A 17,051-nucleotide genomic window follows, 5' to 3' on the forward strand; every position below is an offset into this window, starting at 1 on the left:
TGAATTAGTAGAACTTTAATACATTTTTCACATCTACTGTGTCGTCAGGTTCCAGCCAGTATCTACATAGTCCATACTAAGGACATAACAACAACAAATCATTTTTTTTGTGGAAAACATTTTTGCGAATTAATTACTTGCATTCAAAACGCATAATAATTCATGAAATATTTGGCTTTGTTATTAATTCATGGCACATTTATAAAATAGCTTAATCTTGTTTCTTTCTGCAACAACATACTGCTTATTTGTTAACGAATTTTATCCAAATAATAACAAACATAACATAATGAAAATCATTTATTTTGACATATTTTTTATAAGACACATTTTAACTTTTATGTTAGTATTAAATGCAGGACTTGTAATTTAGTATTTTATACTGTTGTATTACTAATGTTTTGGTAATAAAGGTATATTATTATTAGGAGTTTGTCGGTGGTTGGGGAACCATCGTGATAACCTAGCATACACTTTCTCCACCTTGCCCCTGTACTGATAGACGAAGTTCTGAATTGCTTCCCTGAACAGTAAAGTGACACGTGTTGTCATGCACTGCCTCCATGCGTTAACTTTTGCCATTGCATGCCTTTACCCGGCCAACAAACGTCACCAAACTGCGACACACCGAGGAACCAGCGCCAAATTATTTGGGCTAATAGTGGGACGGTTAATAGCCATAGTTTAACAAATTTGGGGTATGTATCGTAATGTAGTTATGAAACTGTTACATAAAAAGTATAGTATGTTTAAAAATTGTGTTTAAAAATGTTGCTTAAAAACGTTATAATCTAGTAAGGTGAGCTAACGTGTCTGCCACAGTCTTAAAACTGATTTAGCTAACGTTAGCCAACGATGAATTACCGGTATCATGTATATTTTCTGACCGGAATAATGGCCAAGAGTATTAACGTTACATGCGCTCAAATGTAAGCTACTTTAAATAGCGTTACCATACACGCTTTAACTGCCCGTCTATTATCATGCTACTATGATGCATACGGTAGCAAGTAACGCAGAAGCTAGCAACGGTAGCTAGCTAACTGTAAACGTTAATGTTAGCTAATATTGACTGTCCAGCTAGCTATCTTAGCTACGTGTTGTCTATCGTCCTGTCGGGTGACAGGAGTGTTATGATAGATGACTGATAGCAACATAGTGTCGTGTAAAGCTGTAGCTTTAGCTACCTCGCGTTATACACATGCGGTATTTGATTACCCTTCTTATTTGGATTGAACGTTACTCCCAGTTTGCGTAAACTGAACGGAAGTTATCTGTTAACGTTACCACTATCTGGCTTCTGATGATATTGATGCTTAAAAACTGCAGTCAGAAGAATGTATTTTGGTCTTGTGTAAAAAACACCACACCCTTGTCTTATCTCTCTCTCCCGGGTGTAGGAATAACGTTAATGTACTATGAGTTTATTTGGGACTACCTCTGGATTTGGAGCAGGAGGGACCGGTGTTTTTGGAAACGCAACAACAGACAGCCATAATCCCATGAAGGTAAACAAGCGGAGTAAATGACAAAGTATTTGACATGTTTTTTTGTTTTTGTTTTAAATAAATTGTTATGATGGCCAGTGATGGGAATTTAGTTATTATTATTATGATATTATTTGGTTAAGTTGTTTTTTTCAGTAACGAGTAATCTAATTGATTACTCTTCTCATCTTAATAACGCCGTGGCTACTTGCTCCGAAGCTAATCGATCGTATCGGTGTCTTTTATGTTCTGTTAAAGAGGGATGGAGGTGGGGTCACTTTTGAGCATTTAGAAATTTACTTGAAAGTAACGCATTAGTTACTTTCTGAAGTAACTAGTTACTTTTATAATTTGTAACTGAGTATCTAATTTAGTTACTTTTTGGAAGAAGTAACTGTAACTAATTACTTTTTAAAAGTAACTTGCCCAAGACTGCCGTCACCTGTTTACTTGACAGTGTAATGTGTGTCTTTGTTGTTTATGTTTCTGACTTGTCCTACAGGATGTTGAAGTGACTTCACCTCCAGATGACAGCATCAGCTGCCTGGCTTTCAGTCCCCCCACCATGCCAGGAAACTTCCTCATTGGAGGATCCTGGGCCAACGATGTGAGTTATACTGTAGTCATGAGTTATACTATACTGTAGTCTATACTATACTGTAGACTACTTCTGTACTAGATCATGATTAGATAGGATGCTCCTAAGTGAACACAGTAACCAAAGTGGTATCATCTGTCTTTAGGTCCGATGCTGGGAGGTTCAGGACAATGGACAGACTGTCCCCAAAGCCCAACAGATGCACACAGGTCCAGTGCTGGATGCATGCTGGAGCGATGTAAGTCTCACCTTACAAAGCAATTTAAGATCTGTAGTCGATGCTGTCTGCTGGGCCATGGAATAATTTATGATATGCTATCCGCTTTAACCAGGATGGGAGTAAAGTCTTCACTGCTTCTTGTGATAAAACAGCCAAGATGTGGGATCTCAACAGCAATCAAGCATTGCAGATTGCACAGGTTGGATGAGAATTTAGCTATATCAACCATATGGTCATAAGAATGAAGCAGAATCTTCTTACACTTCTCACCATTTCTCTTCCCAGCATGACGGTCCGATCAAATCAATCCACTGGATAAAAGCCCCAAACTACAGCTGTATAATGACTGGCAGTTGGGACAAAACACTGAAGGTATAACAGCACTCTGCACATTACAACACATCTGTATGAAAACATACATTTTTGTTTTGCATTTAGGGTCCCCAGAACATCTGAAATATGATTGGCCATTATGCTTCATAACAGCTTTCTGGTTATCTTTATTTCAGTCACTTCTGGATCAGCATTTTATCAATGAACACTATTTTTTCTTGTATCTATGTATTTTACATTACATTGCATGTCATTTAGCTGACACTTTTATCCGAAGCAACTTACATCATATTGCTGTATACACGCCTTTGGAGGAACTAGGAATTAAGTGTCTTGGTCAGGTGGGACTCAAACCCTGGTTCTACACCAAAGGCATGTGTCAAATCCATTGCACCATCACAACCCACAGACGCCTACGTGTAACCATAACAGTTAAGCTTATCAGAGAGTAGTACAGTAAGTCGGACTCGTTCCAGGTGAGGGTTGGCCTCCGCCAGGGCTGCGCTTTGTCACCAATCCTGTTTGTAATATATATGGACAGGATATCGAGGCGTAGTCGGGGCGGGGAGGGGTTGCAGTTCGGTGGGCTCGGGATCTCATCGCTGCTTTTTGCAGATGATGTGGTCCTGATGGCGTCATTGGTCTGTGACCTTCAGCACTCACTGGATCGGTTTGCAGCCAGGTGTGAAGCAGCTGGGATGAGGATCAGCACCTCTAAATCTGAGGCCATGGTTCTCAGCAGGAAACCGATGGAGTGCTTTCTCCGGGTAGGGAGTGAGTCCTTATCTCAAGTGAAGGAGTTTAAGTACCTTGGGGTCTTGTTCGCGAGTGAGGGGACAATGGAGCGTGAGATTGGTCGGAGAATCAGAGCAGCCGGTGCGGTATTACATTCCGTTTATCGCACCGTTGTGACAAAAAGAGAGCTGAGCCAGAAGGCAAAGCTCTCGATCTACCGGACAATTTTCGTACCTACCCTCACCTATGGTCATGAAGGCTGGGTCATGACCGAAAGAACGAGATCCAGGGTACAAGCGGCCGAAAGGGGTTTTCTCAGGAGGGGCGCTGGCGTCTCCCTTAGAGATAGGGTGAGAAGCTCTGTCATCCGAGATGAGCTCGGAGTAGAGCCGCTCCTCCTTCAGGTCGAAAGGAGCCAGTTGGGGTGGTTTGGGCCTCTGGTAAGGATGCCTCCTGGGCGCCTCCCTAGGGAGGTGTTCCAGGCACTTCCAGCTGGGAGGAGGCCTCGGGGAAGACCCAGGACTAGGTGGAGAGATTATATCTCCAACCTGGCCTGGGAACGCCTCGGGATCCCCCAGTTGGAGCTGGTTGATGTGGCTCGGGAAATGGAAGTTTGGGGGCCCCTGCTGGAGCTGCTGCCCCCGCGACCCGATACCGGATAAGCGGATGAAGATGGATGGATGGATGGAGAGAGTAGTACATCAAATATTTGTAGTGGAGCACTGAGAATCATAACCTTTTTGTTTGTTTTTCACTTTAGTTCTGGGACACTCGCTCTCCCAATCCCATGATGTCTTTGCAGATGCCAGAGAGATGCTATTGTGCAGATGTTGTAAGTAGTTCATAAGGAATATGACATGCATTGTATTACTTGGGGAGTCGATCACTAAATATGTGGATCTTCTTTTTGTGTGTTTTTATCTCTGTGACTGTAATATATAGGTGTACCCCATGGCAGTGGTTGCCACAGCTGAGAGAGGCCTTATAGTGTACCAGCTGGAGAACCAGCCCTCTGAATTTCGGAGAATAGACTCTCCTCTCAAACATCAGGTGAATTTTCCTCTTCCATTGAGCTGGTTTCTCTTTCTTCTCTCACTTATAATATCTCTCTGCATACATTGTGCCCCTCGTTCTGGTAGTTTTATGTACTGCGAGATCAATTTTCTTTGACTTGATGTAAAATCTAAAGTAAATCTTCATAACATATACTACTACTGTTCATGTATGACTGTCTTTTTGATCCAATGTACTTTTCTGCCCTGGTCCTGCAGCACCGCTGTGTTGCCATATTCAAGGACAAGCAGAACAAGCCCACTGGCTTTGCCCTGGGAAGCATCGAAGGCCGCGTGGCCATCCACTATATCAACCCTCCAAACCCGTGAGTGTCTAAAACAATTAAATTCTTACAAGTGAATGAGTTTTAGGAGTCTTGGTAAAGGTGTTTTTATAATCCAGTTAAGTGCATGCATGTTTAATTGTTATTATTGTTGTCTAACATTTAAAAGACAGCTCTCTCGGTCAAAAGCCTGAAGCAAAATATGACACAAATGTGTTCCCTGATCCTTTTCAGAGCCAAAGACAACTTCACCTTTAAGTGCCACAGGTCGAATGGAACCAACACAACCACTCCACAGGACATCTATGCTGTAAGTTATGGATTTCTAAAACAGTGTTGACATTGTGAACAAAAGGCATCTTTGTGCCCATATTATGAAAAATCGTTTTTTTTGGTGTCTCTGGTGCTTCCACACACATACAAACTTGGAAAAAAACTATCCATGCTGTTTTGAGTGAGATACGGGTTTCGCTCATTCTCAATGGCAAAACACTGCTACAACTCACACTAGTTCACCATAATCTACAAAAGAACTTCTTACATGTCCCTGTTCTGCAGGTATTCCATGAGTGTGCCCATGTTTAGAAGAAGTCTCCCAGCTAATCCTGCCTTGTTCTGACCAAAGTTGGAGAAAGAGTTATCTAACTGATGTGATCTTACCTGGCTTCTGCGCATACAAAGATAGTATAAAAGTGAGATGTCTCACGCTGTAGCTAAAACAGAGACCTAATCCCACAGGGTGAAAACAGGATCTGTAACGATGTGCGGTTCAACACAAATATGGTGTTTTTTGAAAAAACAAACAAACATGTAAACCTATTCTGGTACAACCTCAAAATACAATTATGAACCAAAAATGAGCATAATATGGGCGCTTTAAATTAAATTTTGTTAGTAATGTTTTTGTATTGGAACATAGATAAATTATGCTAATTCATGCACTTTATTATCAACAGTTGTGATGCAAAGTGTAGCAGCAGACCTTCTGCTTGTCATATTAGGAAAAACTGAGGTGGAACTAGAAACATTGTTAATGGATGCCTTGGAAAAACTAAGACTTTATGTAAATAATTCCACCTGTGTTTTTTCTATGACGTGTCATCTGCAGTGAAACATGTCTGTTATAGTGTTTCATTTAGTGCAATGCATTTTTTTAAAACAACCCTAATGGTATAATTGCAGTTGCATGTTCCTGACTGGCTTCCTGGCTTGTCTGTCTTTTCACAGACTCCATCATTACAATATAGTCACTCTGATGCACCAACCAGCCTAGTTAGAATGTTTCCTTATGTCTCATCTACTGATTGCCATTTTCTCCTCTCAGGTGAATGCCATCTCCTTCCATCCTGTCCATGGCACACTGGCTACTGTGGGATCAGATGGGCGCTTCAGCTTCTGGGACAAAGATGCCCGCACAAAGTTGAAGACCTCAGAGCAGCTCGACCAGCCCATTACTGCTTGCTGCTTCAACCACAATGGCAACATCTTTGCATATGCTTCCAGTTACGACTGGTCGAAGGTAGGAGGTGTAAAATCTTTACAAAAATAGTTGAACAGTGGCAACGGTTCTTCCTGCGTAGAGAAAGTTTTGCCCCCTCCAAGAGGTTTTAGCCAGCAACAAAGGAATATCATCTCATGCAGGCCTTCTCTCATGTTTTTCTTTTAATTTTGTCCATCTCATCTGAATCCTCAGGGTCATGAGTACTACAACCCCCAGAAAAAGAACTACATCTTCTTAAGGAATGCTGCAGAAGAACTGAAGCCTCGGAACAAGAAATGGTGAGAGAAGGGCAGCCAATATCTCTAAATGTGGAGATTGTGGCCAGTGTACAGGGCTGCCCCACTGCCCCAATACCCTTGTTTCTCGCATTGGAGCCTTTCAAGGAATCCCATGAATGAATGTGGGCAGTGACGGTAGACATTAATCTGCCATGTACTACGATAATTAGCCATTTAGTATGGGAATGGTACTGTAGTGTCCTGAGTGAAGTCATTTTGAAGGCTTGTATGGTTACTGCTGTAATAGTGAATACAAGCTGCATTTGCAGCTGTACAGTCTGGAATTTTGGCATGAAGCCTGTTTGCTTTGTTAGAGCATTTAGCTTGTAAGCAGTAAGGCTTTGAAGTGTTTGCTGTGAGATTGAATAGGTATTTAAAGACTATGTAGATAAAGATTGTGTAGATAATGAAAATATTAAGGACATTTTAAAGAGTCAAGTAATGATTTACGATAAATTGCCTGCAAGGATTGATTTTTGTCTGCTGAAGAGTGAAATTGTTCTGTTTGGTGCAAAAAAGGACACAGTGAACGCCCTTTCAGAAATAAACAAAAAGTAAGAAAAGTGTTCTTTGTGACTGACTGCTCCCTCCTGTCTTTAGATTCGTCGTGCCAAGTTACATCTCTCGTGGGGAAATGCGGAAGACCTGCTGCTTTAGTGTGTGTGTATAAGCTTGAGACTGAAGACTTCCTTTCGGGAAACACCCGGACCAATGCCGTGGTGCTTCATACTGTGCATGGACCAATCAGAGGGGCCTACCCAACCTGGAGTTGATGACAGCTGTGTGACAATTGGTCTTGTAGGTCGTCATAAAAGGGGAGGGCTTTATTTGTCATTTATCTTGATGTTTTGGTTGTTTTTTTGTCCAGCTCCATTTTTGTTTTTGTTTTTACAGCTTTCCAAAGACATTCTCTTTTGATTTGCTGTTACTCAGTGGTTTAGCTCCATAAATGAAACTGGGATGTAAAATAAATAACTAACTGCGTACTATTATATTTGAACATATGTTTATTCCAACTTAAAGGGGGAAGGTTCAAATGAACCTGTTGTGTTTGCAGTTTAAATGTTTGTTGGGGATTCTCGGAACTGTGCATGAAACCATGAACCGCTGTGGTGTTTCAGCTGTAAATCTCTTCATTGTGTGGATCAACACAACATCAAAATGATAAACCTTGGACATCTGTATCACATGACACCTCCCGTCTCCTTGTTTTAACAGAAGTTAACCAGCAGGTGGAGCATTTTGACTTTCAGTGTCTCTTAACTGCAGCAGTTACCTGAAGAGAAGTTGAAGTTAAAAAGGACAAACAAGATCAAAGCAAGACAGTGGTGTTCTTCATCCAGGTTAAGTCCTTTTGATAGGGATACACAGCTGGGAATGGGATTTATCAAGAGGATATGAATGAAGCAGCTACAAAGGCCATGTGTGAAAAGTGAACCAGTTCATGGAGAAGGTGTGAATTAAATGCCTTTTTATTGAGGTCATTAGAGTATCACCTAACTGTTAGCTTGACCCTTGGTACTTAGCAGTGGAACTCCAAAGCACCAGGGCGGGAAGATATGCTGTTGCCACAGTTCACCGGCTCCTCTCAGCTTTCATGGGGTGAGACTAGCACCACTCTTCTCAACCACTGTTTCCTGTACTGTTCATTAATTCAAGCTGTACACGTTTCTTTTAACCTATTGAGTTCTCCAGGTTGACTGCACTCATGATAATAAGTTAGGCTGGCTCCTATAAGCACCAGAAGAAAAACAGTATAATATATCATTTTATTTGGACAGTCAAGCAATTAGAAATCTATAAATCTGTTGGATTGACCTGTTGCTGTGGACCTTGGATCTACCTTTTCCTCCACATATATCCGTGCATATGAATACATGCATATAAATGCATGTAGGAACGTGTAGCAAACATAACTGGCACTGGAAAAAAACAAGAGCTTTGAGCCCAAGTGCACACTTGTTCCCTTTTTTAGTTAAATGTGCCAATAATTTGGTTTTATGATAGGGTAATAAGAGCTGGCCTGTTGTGGCGGACCCTATGACATTTGTCATTCACAAAAGAAAACTGTACATTTCTGGACTTTGATATTGCTTCTCCAAAAGGGAATAAATCATAATCACACTATCTTTGCAAATAACTATAGTGGTTTTAAATTAACAACCCGCGGTATGTTATACTGTAACAATATTCATGACTATTCAGACTCCAACCGAATATATTTGAGACCACATTAGGTCATCACACTCAACTCAAACTAGGAAGAGTACGGTAAGAATATTATCAAAGTAAGCCCTTTGTCTGTGATGTGATTTTCCCTCAAGTGATAGGATATTTTTTTAAAGTTGAGATTAAAAATCCAGTTCAACAGATCATACCGTAAGGCTTAAAAGTTTGTGTTTTAGTTGACGTGGTGTAGTTTCCCTTTTTGTATTACTTGCACCACTTGTATTTTTGCTTGTCACGAAAATAAAATGAAGTCACAGCAAAAATCTGATACGCTTGCTTTAACGGCTGCTTATTAAAGTTAGGAAAGGTGATTTAGGCCAAACGAGGCCAAATGCCGGAACAATTACTTCCTCATTACAGTAGTACAATGCACCATGTGGCAGAGCCGGGCTTTTCTTTGTGTCGTAAAAGACAAAAGCAGGTGCAGCACAGCGCCGGGGAAGGCGGACCAATGGGAGGAGCCGATGCCCAAGTTGGCAATCAGCGATTACGCTGATTGGGCAATAGTTATGTGTAGGCGTGACCACAGTCATGGCATATAAAAACTCCCGGCACTTATTCTCAGCAGCGAAGAAGCAACCAGTTCGGGTGCTACCGGAACAACCCACGCAACGTGATTAATAGTTGTCGTCAGGTAGCCAGAACTTTGAGCGAAAGTCATAACAGAAAAGGAAAATTGCAGCATAATATAGTGAAATATTAATTTTAGTTCATTGATGCTGGGACGTTGTTAAGCGCTTAGTATATTTTCAGCGTGTCTCTGGTCTTCTCTCCTGCTGACCAATGCTTCTGCATCAGTTCATGAACGGAGCTCTGGAAGTCATGCATCCCACATCGATTCAGAAAGACACTACTTTTACCAAAATCTTTGTCGGGGGGCTTCCATACCACACGAACGATGCTTCACTGAGAAAATACTTCGAGGCCTTTGGGGACATTGACGAGGCTGTGGTGATAACGGACAGACAGACCGGTAAATCCAGAGGATACGGATTTGTGAGTACAAACAGGACAGCCATGCACCATAATATCCACAATGAAACCGACACGTAGCTCTCATTCACAACTTTTAACCCTATCAAACCACATTACAACCTACTTCTTAGTTGTATATCTCCGACATACAACTAAGTTCGTGGCGGTTGTTGTTTTTTGTGCGTCTGCATAACGCTTCTAGTGTTGGTGTCTGTCCGCCTCTCTGTTTATGGGCATATAAATATCTATACTCGTAATATCTAACGTTACGGTGTAATCATTCATGTCAAAGATAATCCTATTAAGCTTACTCGCATTATTGCACAGCATCTATGTTTTTTCGCCTGACTGGCAGTTATTTTAACTTAATGAGGATGAGGGATCACACACACGTTGATGGGTAACTAAGAAGATTATATTTCAACATATGTCTGATGCCCACCCCCACCCCATGGAGTCCCCCTTTACTGGGTGTTTGTGTGTCTGCGTGTGCGCGCGCGTGCGTGTGTGCACTACTGTATATGGTTATTTCGAAGCTGAGGGGAGGTTGACCGTGCACACCCTGCCCTCCATTGTGAAGGGCCGCAGCACATGATTTGCATCATATCTTGGCTGCTAAGTGAGAAATTCCTACATCAACAAATTGGGTTTTTAGTAGTCTACAAATGTATGTTACATTTCCTTTGATCTTTTTGATTCTGTGTACAGTCCAAGTCATACAAAATACTTTGAAGTTGATAAAATATAAACTTAGCTGTACCTGGTCTTGCCTCCCTTCTCCCTTACCGCTACATTAATCACTAGTTGATTCTTTGCCACAGTTGCTTTAAGTCAGATTAAAGAGAAATATTGAAGGACCCCTGTGATGTCTATTTTGACCTACATTAATAGGTGACTTATCCGGTTCCTGGCAGATAAAGATAGTTATTCTGTCTTTGGCACAAAGCAAAGCAGCACAAGAAATGCAAATATTTACCAGGACCTGAAAAGACACATCAGTACTAATCTACTGTCAGGCCAAAGAAGGGATGGAAAACTGTTATGGGTGCACGTTTTTTTCTAAAGGCAGAATTGTCTGACAATTGCTCTCTGTGTTTATACATCAGCTCTGAGAGGAAAGCTGTCCTGTGAGTCTAACTGCTATCTAACGGCTGGGGCTGAGGCTGGAGTTTCAGGTTTAACAGGCTCGGGGCAATGTGGGTGCTGCCCAGGAGCATGACATGTATACCCATGTCAGATCAGCACTTTATACCTATACTGCACACTTTATGTGGGGCATGAGGCAACCTGCTTATTCCGTTCTCTGAGCGTTCCAGTCGGAGAGGTAGCTGGCAGCAGGAAGGGAGGGAGGCACCCCAAAGCTGAGCGCACCTTTTTTCTAAACACACTTTAGAGGTGGATTAGTAGAAACCCCCCCCCCACAGACACACCACACACACACAGCAAAGCTTGTCACAGTGTAAACACAGCCTTGTTCCTTCCTGTGTGTTCACAACACAGGCCCTGGAGTGGGCTTAGTTCCGGATCCTTCCACTGTGAAGAGGCATACTGCTTTTAAAAACGTCCTCTTAAACAATGCAAGCCGTGGCCTAAATTTACTGATCGGTCCTCGCACCGAGGTGACTGAACCCTCTGCGTTGGCAGAATGTGGCAAACAAAACAGAAGGACTCGTCTAATGCCAGGAGGGAGAGAGGAGGGGTGGACTAATACCAATCTCCTTAATATTTTATCCCTAATTGGATAAGCTCCTCGTTGCTCTTCCCAGAACCATATTTCAGCAGGTCTGCCTGTGGCTGAGTGGCAGTCAAGTGTCTGGCTACTGCTGCTGTGGGCAGTTCATTGTGCTTTGTTTGAAGTTTCCCCTTTTTTGTTTTCAGAATCATAACAGTGGAAAGTCTGTAAGGGACATTTTATGATAAGGCCATCGGACCAAGTTCTGTTTTATGCATTTCAAGTGTTTTTGTTTTTTCTTGAATAGTTGATGTGTCACCAGGCCGGGACGCATTGCTGCCATCTGTTCGTTACATGAGATAATGATTTTGTTGACAAGCCTGATTCTGTCACCAGGTGACAATGACAGACCGAGGAGCAGCAGAGAGAGCCTGCAAGGATCCCAACCCCATAATCGATGGCAGGAAGGCCAACGTGAACCTGGCCTACCTGGGTGCCAAACCCCGCAGCATACAGACAGGTGAGCTATGCTGTTTCAAGGTAACTTCACCCTAAAGAAACCAATGTTGATTAGAACTTAAAACATCACATTTTTCAGTCTCTGTCCAAAAAGACAGTCCAAAATGTCCTTGTTAAAGTCAAAGTCAAGTTTGTTGTCAATTCGACTATATGTACAGGACATTTAGAGGAGCAAAATGACATTTACATGTATATAAAAAGAAAAAACTTAACAAAAGGAACAACGGTTTGAAAATACTAGGACACGAAGTGATGGTAAAGTTGCATTCCAGACTTTTCAGAGGCAGAGGGGAGAGAGTTAGGATTTTATTTTTATATACCAAAATACTTGCTGTATCCCAAATGCATACATGCTTTACTGTTGCTTATTGCGCATTTGTAACTGTTGTTCCATTTGTGGTAGGTTTGAAACAGGCACTGCCTCTGTCTCTCCATGCCCTCTGTGTATTGTTCTCTGGTCCTCCTCTGTAAATGCAAATGAGTGTGTGTCTGACAGCCGGCCTCTTTTCTTCCAGGCATAAACATCGGAGTGCAGCCCATTCACCCAGCACTCATCCAAAGGCAGTATGGGTAAGTGAGCGGGAGTGGGTGCTTGTATTACACTCTGTGGGACGCCACTAGGCTACTATTTGTTTGACAAACAAGGCCTCTGGAAAGTACATGTCAGTTTCTGTGTCCACATGCAACTCCAGAAGTAGTCTTTTAGCATATTTGAGTTTTGTAGGGCTGGGTGATGTTTCACGTATCTGTGGTAATAGAAGAGCATTCCAGAGATGAATGTGTGACTTACTTGTGGACTTCTGTCAGGGGCCCCTTGGCTCGTGTTGTGTACATGCCTGATTGGCTTTGTCACTGAGAAGATTTCCTAGAAGTGTCTGTGTTGTAGAAACAGCCAGGATAGCGTCTAGGAGCCGTGGTCTGCTGAGCAGCTAATGAACATTTCACTGGAGTAACGAGTCTCCACCCCCTGCAGCTCTCAGATATCATCTCTCACCACTGTTCATATTACAAACACGAACCCTTAGATCTGTCTAGAAGATTAAAATACCATGGGAAGTCCAGTTTATAGAGTGGTTTTGTGTCCAGATTCTGACACATAGTGCTTATAGAAATACAAACATTATTTGCTAATAATGCTAATTTGTTTCATGCTAGTGCTAAAACAAATGGTTGAGTTTTTGATTGGTAATTATAAATGTCAAGACTTGCTCGATCTATCTTTTTAAATTTGAGGATTTTCTGTTTTTATCTATTTTTGAATTATTGTAAATAGAAATTCTTTGGGTGAAAAAAAGGAAAAAAAACACAATTCATCATGGGCATTTTCCACTGCTTTCTGACATTTTACATACTGAATGATTAATCCATTCATTGAAATAAATGATCAACAAATCTCTAATCAGAATTATCACTAGTCGTGTCCCGGAATATGTTTTCAGGGTAGAGATGAAACATTAACAGATGAACAGGAAATGAACAGGCTGCAATTCTGATAATCAGTTAACACTTTAACCCATTTTCAGCCTTAAATGACCAAACTGAACTGAATCCAGCTTGGTCGAAACCAGATGGATTTCAGCTTGCCCCCAAATTGTAACAGTACTTTAAGACGTTTTTAGATGTAATTAATCAATCAATTAATTTAAAACATACCTGGCAGATTAATATGAATAATATGACCCCAGAGCATGGGCATGCTTCATGGAACTCCCAGGACAGTCCACATGGACAACGACAAAAGAAGAAGAAGACAAAAAGAAACGTGTCTACTAGGGACATGTCCCATCATGTTCCAAGACCTTAGGTGGACACTGGAAAGTCCCTCCAATGTCCGTGCTCCTGCTACAATAGTGAGCATGGATGGCACCAAAACCCGAGGGTTTGAAATGTGGAGCACAGTGCTGCTTTGAGGCATGTGCCTGACAGGTGCTGGCTTGTATTACAGCCTTTTACACCCTCTTAATCTCCCATGACCAGCACCCCAGAGACGTAGTTAGGCGCATGGAGCACCTGTCCGCTTGCCTGCTTCTGAGTTCCTCTTGCGGGTGATTGACATAGGCCTCTCTAAGATGCAGATCATACAAGTGGCTTTTCTTTCAGCAGCAGCAGAACCCCCCTCCGAATCCCATGATGACATATGTTGTGAGGACATGGTCTGGAGTAGGATTTTGAACATGCTGGAGCATTGCGTGTAGCAGTGGTGTCCTTGTTCAGGCTGCTGTGCATGTGTGTGTTTAGCTGTTGTCAGCAGATGCTGTGGACTGTGAGGACCAGAGGGGGTCACCGAGGCCAAGAGCATAGTTCTCATGGGGAAGGGAGGCGTTGTTAGTTTGTTTTCAGATTGATCTCCTCTCATGCCTCACCACCTCTACTCCCTGTCTTTTCCCACATCATAAGTATCCCTTTTTATTTCTTGTAGCACTGTTTTTTTTTTGCTGTTTTTTTTACATTTAATTTCTCCCAATAAAGTGCTGCCACTACCAGTATGTCAGATAGAGACACTGAAAACTGACACCTCTTTGTGACTGGGAGGGAGGAGGCGGGGGGACGGGGGTTAAAGAGGAGATTGAGGGGGAGGGTGTCTGGGTTTATTATTGGAATAATGCCTAATTAGGCAGTGTGCTCCCTAGGAAACTCACCTCTCCAGGTGCCAAACAAAAGATCTTTTCCCTCCTGCTCTTAAAGAATATTCACAATCAAGGAGGGAATAAAAATGAAGCATGAAGTATTGTGAGCTATTTAATTCCCCCACCCAGTCCTGTCTGTTTTCACACTTTGTGTTGCAGAGCGTGAGTCATGCGCTGAAGGTCATTAGTGTTATCGTGTAGAAATATTTAGCTGTTAGGTGTGATATTGCCCAGGCTTTTTGCATTAGCTCATTACGTTGCCTTCATGATGATGATGATGATGATGATAATGATGATGATTACTTTGGCCTGTATTTGTAATGTTTATGGGAATCAAATGTTTTCTGGGGAACATGTCTCTCTAGTGTCTTAGCCTGCCATCCGCAGACTGACGCTATGTCAAACACACACAGGCTGGCCGTCAGCACAAAACCAGCTGACCTATGATCTTCTGGCCTTCATCCACATGCCCCACAATCCACTTGGCATCTGGCATCTCTGTGGCCCCGGGAGCTCGCTACTGTCCCCGACTTGTCCCTCTTTTCTCTTTAGATGGAAGCTAAAATGACATCCCCCTCATTCTGGGCATACCAACGATACAATACAGGATTGCTTTGTCTATCCTTAACTCCTTAATAATTTACATTATTTTTTCAGTTCCTCTTTACCTTTTCAGTTGATTTTGAGTCTAGATTAAGGCAAAGATCATGTGGCAACACACAGCCAAGGCCACGGCGAAGTTAGACTTATTATACATGATGGGGGTGAAAGCACATGCCCCACAGCATTAATGTATGGCAATCTTAGAAAGCTGTGCGTGAGAGTGAATGCTTCTTTGTACATAGTTCAATAACACTGTGAGGGAAAACTGTAGATTGTGCTCATGGGACGGGGGGAAGGGGGAGCTTACTTTCATTTGCTTTTTCATACTTGTTACATGCTACTGTTGTCTGGTTTGATGTGTGTCAATTTTTTCCCCTTCACTCTAAGCTTCTGTTACTTGTTCCTACCACGTTATTTGAAATCGTCATTGTGGAAAAACAGTATAAACCATTTATACATGTTTCTTGGCTAAATCAGCCGTGTTCTATATATGTACTGTACGTTTGCAATGTCTTATCATAGGTTGTTTTCCCTTTAGTATCCTGAATTTGATGGGACTACTAATTTGCAACCGTACACACACATTCCAATGCTTCTTGATCACATCTTTGTATTGACTTGCTGATACAATAGGACAGAAATGTTATTGCTGACAGTAATTGTTGCTATCCAACCTTCTGCTATGGTTGCTCTCGGCTGCCAGCTGACCAGTGTACCAGCAGAGGATCAGAAGATGCCCACAGTGCAGGACTAGCCCCAAGGAGGGGTTTGACAGAAAATGTCTGATTGCCCCCCACAATCCTCCCTCCCTCAGCCAGCCTCTCTCCAAGGTGCCAGTGATGGCTTGAGAGTGCAGTGCAGTGTGCTGTGATGGATTGGAGTGGAGTGCCTTTTTATCTTTTCTCTTTCGTGTGATATGAACAGAAGAGGTTTTGCTGATTGCGGTGTGACTCCTTCCCTATTATGGCATGGTTTGGGGTTTGCAGTTGTAACTGGTGGTGTGTGGGTGGAAGGGGGGGGGGGGACGTGTGTGTGTGTGTGTGTGTGTGTCATTAATGATCCTCTTTGTCTCTTGGAATGAATCTGTAAAAATAACAAGTTTTCCCCCGAAAAGCGTAGTATAAAAGGAAAGGCTCTGAAAAACAATTGTCAGTTACTTTTTTTTTTCTTTTTTTAAGTAAAGGAGGGGGGTCTTCTTCTCTCTGTCACACTGTCCCTCCCTGTAGACAACAAACCCAGTAGGGATACTTAAAGTCCTGATTACAAATAAACTCCTAAAGACCTATCTTCTTCCCTTTCCTCCATGGATAAAGCACAGACACTAAGAGAAGAACAGACATCCCAGCCCCCAGACCCCACAGCTCTAATCAGCTACGTCTGAAAGCTGGCCCATGAGGCACCGCAGAGCCTGGCACCCAACCCTGATGAGCTCCCCCGCCACCATTACTCCCCCAGCTAGCATCGTCACCTGTGATAGTCTGCATGAGATTTACACACATCACACAAGTGATGACAACTGCGCAACTTCTGCACAGCGTGCGTGCGTGTGTGTTTGTGTGTGTGTGTGTGTGTGTTTCAGCGAATGAAGAGCAGCAGCTGTTAAAACACTGTTGATGCCTGCGCTTGAAAACCTGCCACTAACGGCTGACTCTGTCATTCACCCACCCCCCCACACACTACACCCCTCCCGTCTACCTCAGAAGGCCCTACCTAACAGGTTTTGTTGGTTTACTAACTGACACATACTGAGGGTTAAGTCCCCTTATAACTTCCTCTGTCTCTCATCTATTTGGTCTATAATAACCGTGGATATCCGTGTGAGAACTTCCTAATTCAAAACACCAACCAAGAGTTTATATTCCCAACATGCTCGCCCCCTGGGAGCAATGTAAACAATAAAAGCCCTGAGATTTCTCTGTTCTGGTGCTTCAGCCCCCC

General features: G+C 42.5%; 2 protein-coding genes across 3 annotated transcripts in view; both read left to right on the plus strand.

Annotated features, from left to right (window-relative positions):
• The first annotated feature begins 450 nt into the window (after positions 1-450).
• On the plus strand, positions 451-7,678 carry rae1 (ribonucleic acid export 1). 2 transcript variants are annotated; one of them, XM_034868402.1, is made up of 13 exons: positions 451-698; positions 1,401-1,508; positions 1,990-2,094; positions 2,231-2,323; positions 2,418-2,504; positions 2,591-2,677; positions 4,134-4,205; positions 4,316-4,423; positions 4,645-4,751; positions 4,944-5,019; positions 6,034-6,228; positions 6,403-6,488; positions 7,089-7,678. In XM_034868402.1, coding segments are annotated over exons 2-13 (1,107 nt in total). In that variant the 5' UTR covers positions 451-698; positions 1,401-1,418; the 3' UTR covers positions 7,090-7,678. The 2 variants fall into 2 exon arrangements, with proteins under 2 accessions (XP_034724293.1, XP_034724291.1); XM_034868400.1 differs by lacking the exon at positions 7,089-7,678 and having other exon boundaries at positions 6,403-6,492.
• Positions 7,679-9,282: 1,604 nt separating this feature from the next.
• LOC117942761 (RNA-binding protein 38-like) overlaps positions 9,283-17,051 on the plus strand; it is a 9,650-nt gene continuing 1,881 nt past the window's right edge. The window contains exons 1-3 of the mRNA XM_034868405.1: positions 9,283-9,713; positions 11,761-11,884; positions 12,399-12,453. Of these exons, the coding sequence (XP_034724296.1) occupies positions 9,501-9,713; positions 11,761-11,884; positions 12,399-12,453 (392 nt within the window). The 5' untranslated portion in view covers positions 9,283-9,500. The remainder of the gene's footprint in view (positions 9,714-11,760; positions 11,885-12,398; positions 12,454-17,051) is intronic.

The sequence above is a fragment of the Etheostoma cragini genome, chromosome 4, assembly GCF_013103735.1.
Source record: "Etheostoma cragini isolate CJK2018 chromosome 4, CSU_Ecrag_1.0, whole genome shotgun sequence".
NCBI lineage: Eukaryota > Metazoa > Chordata > Actinopteri > Perciformes > Percidae > Etheostoma > Etheostoma cragini.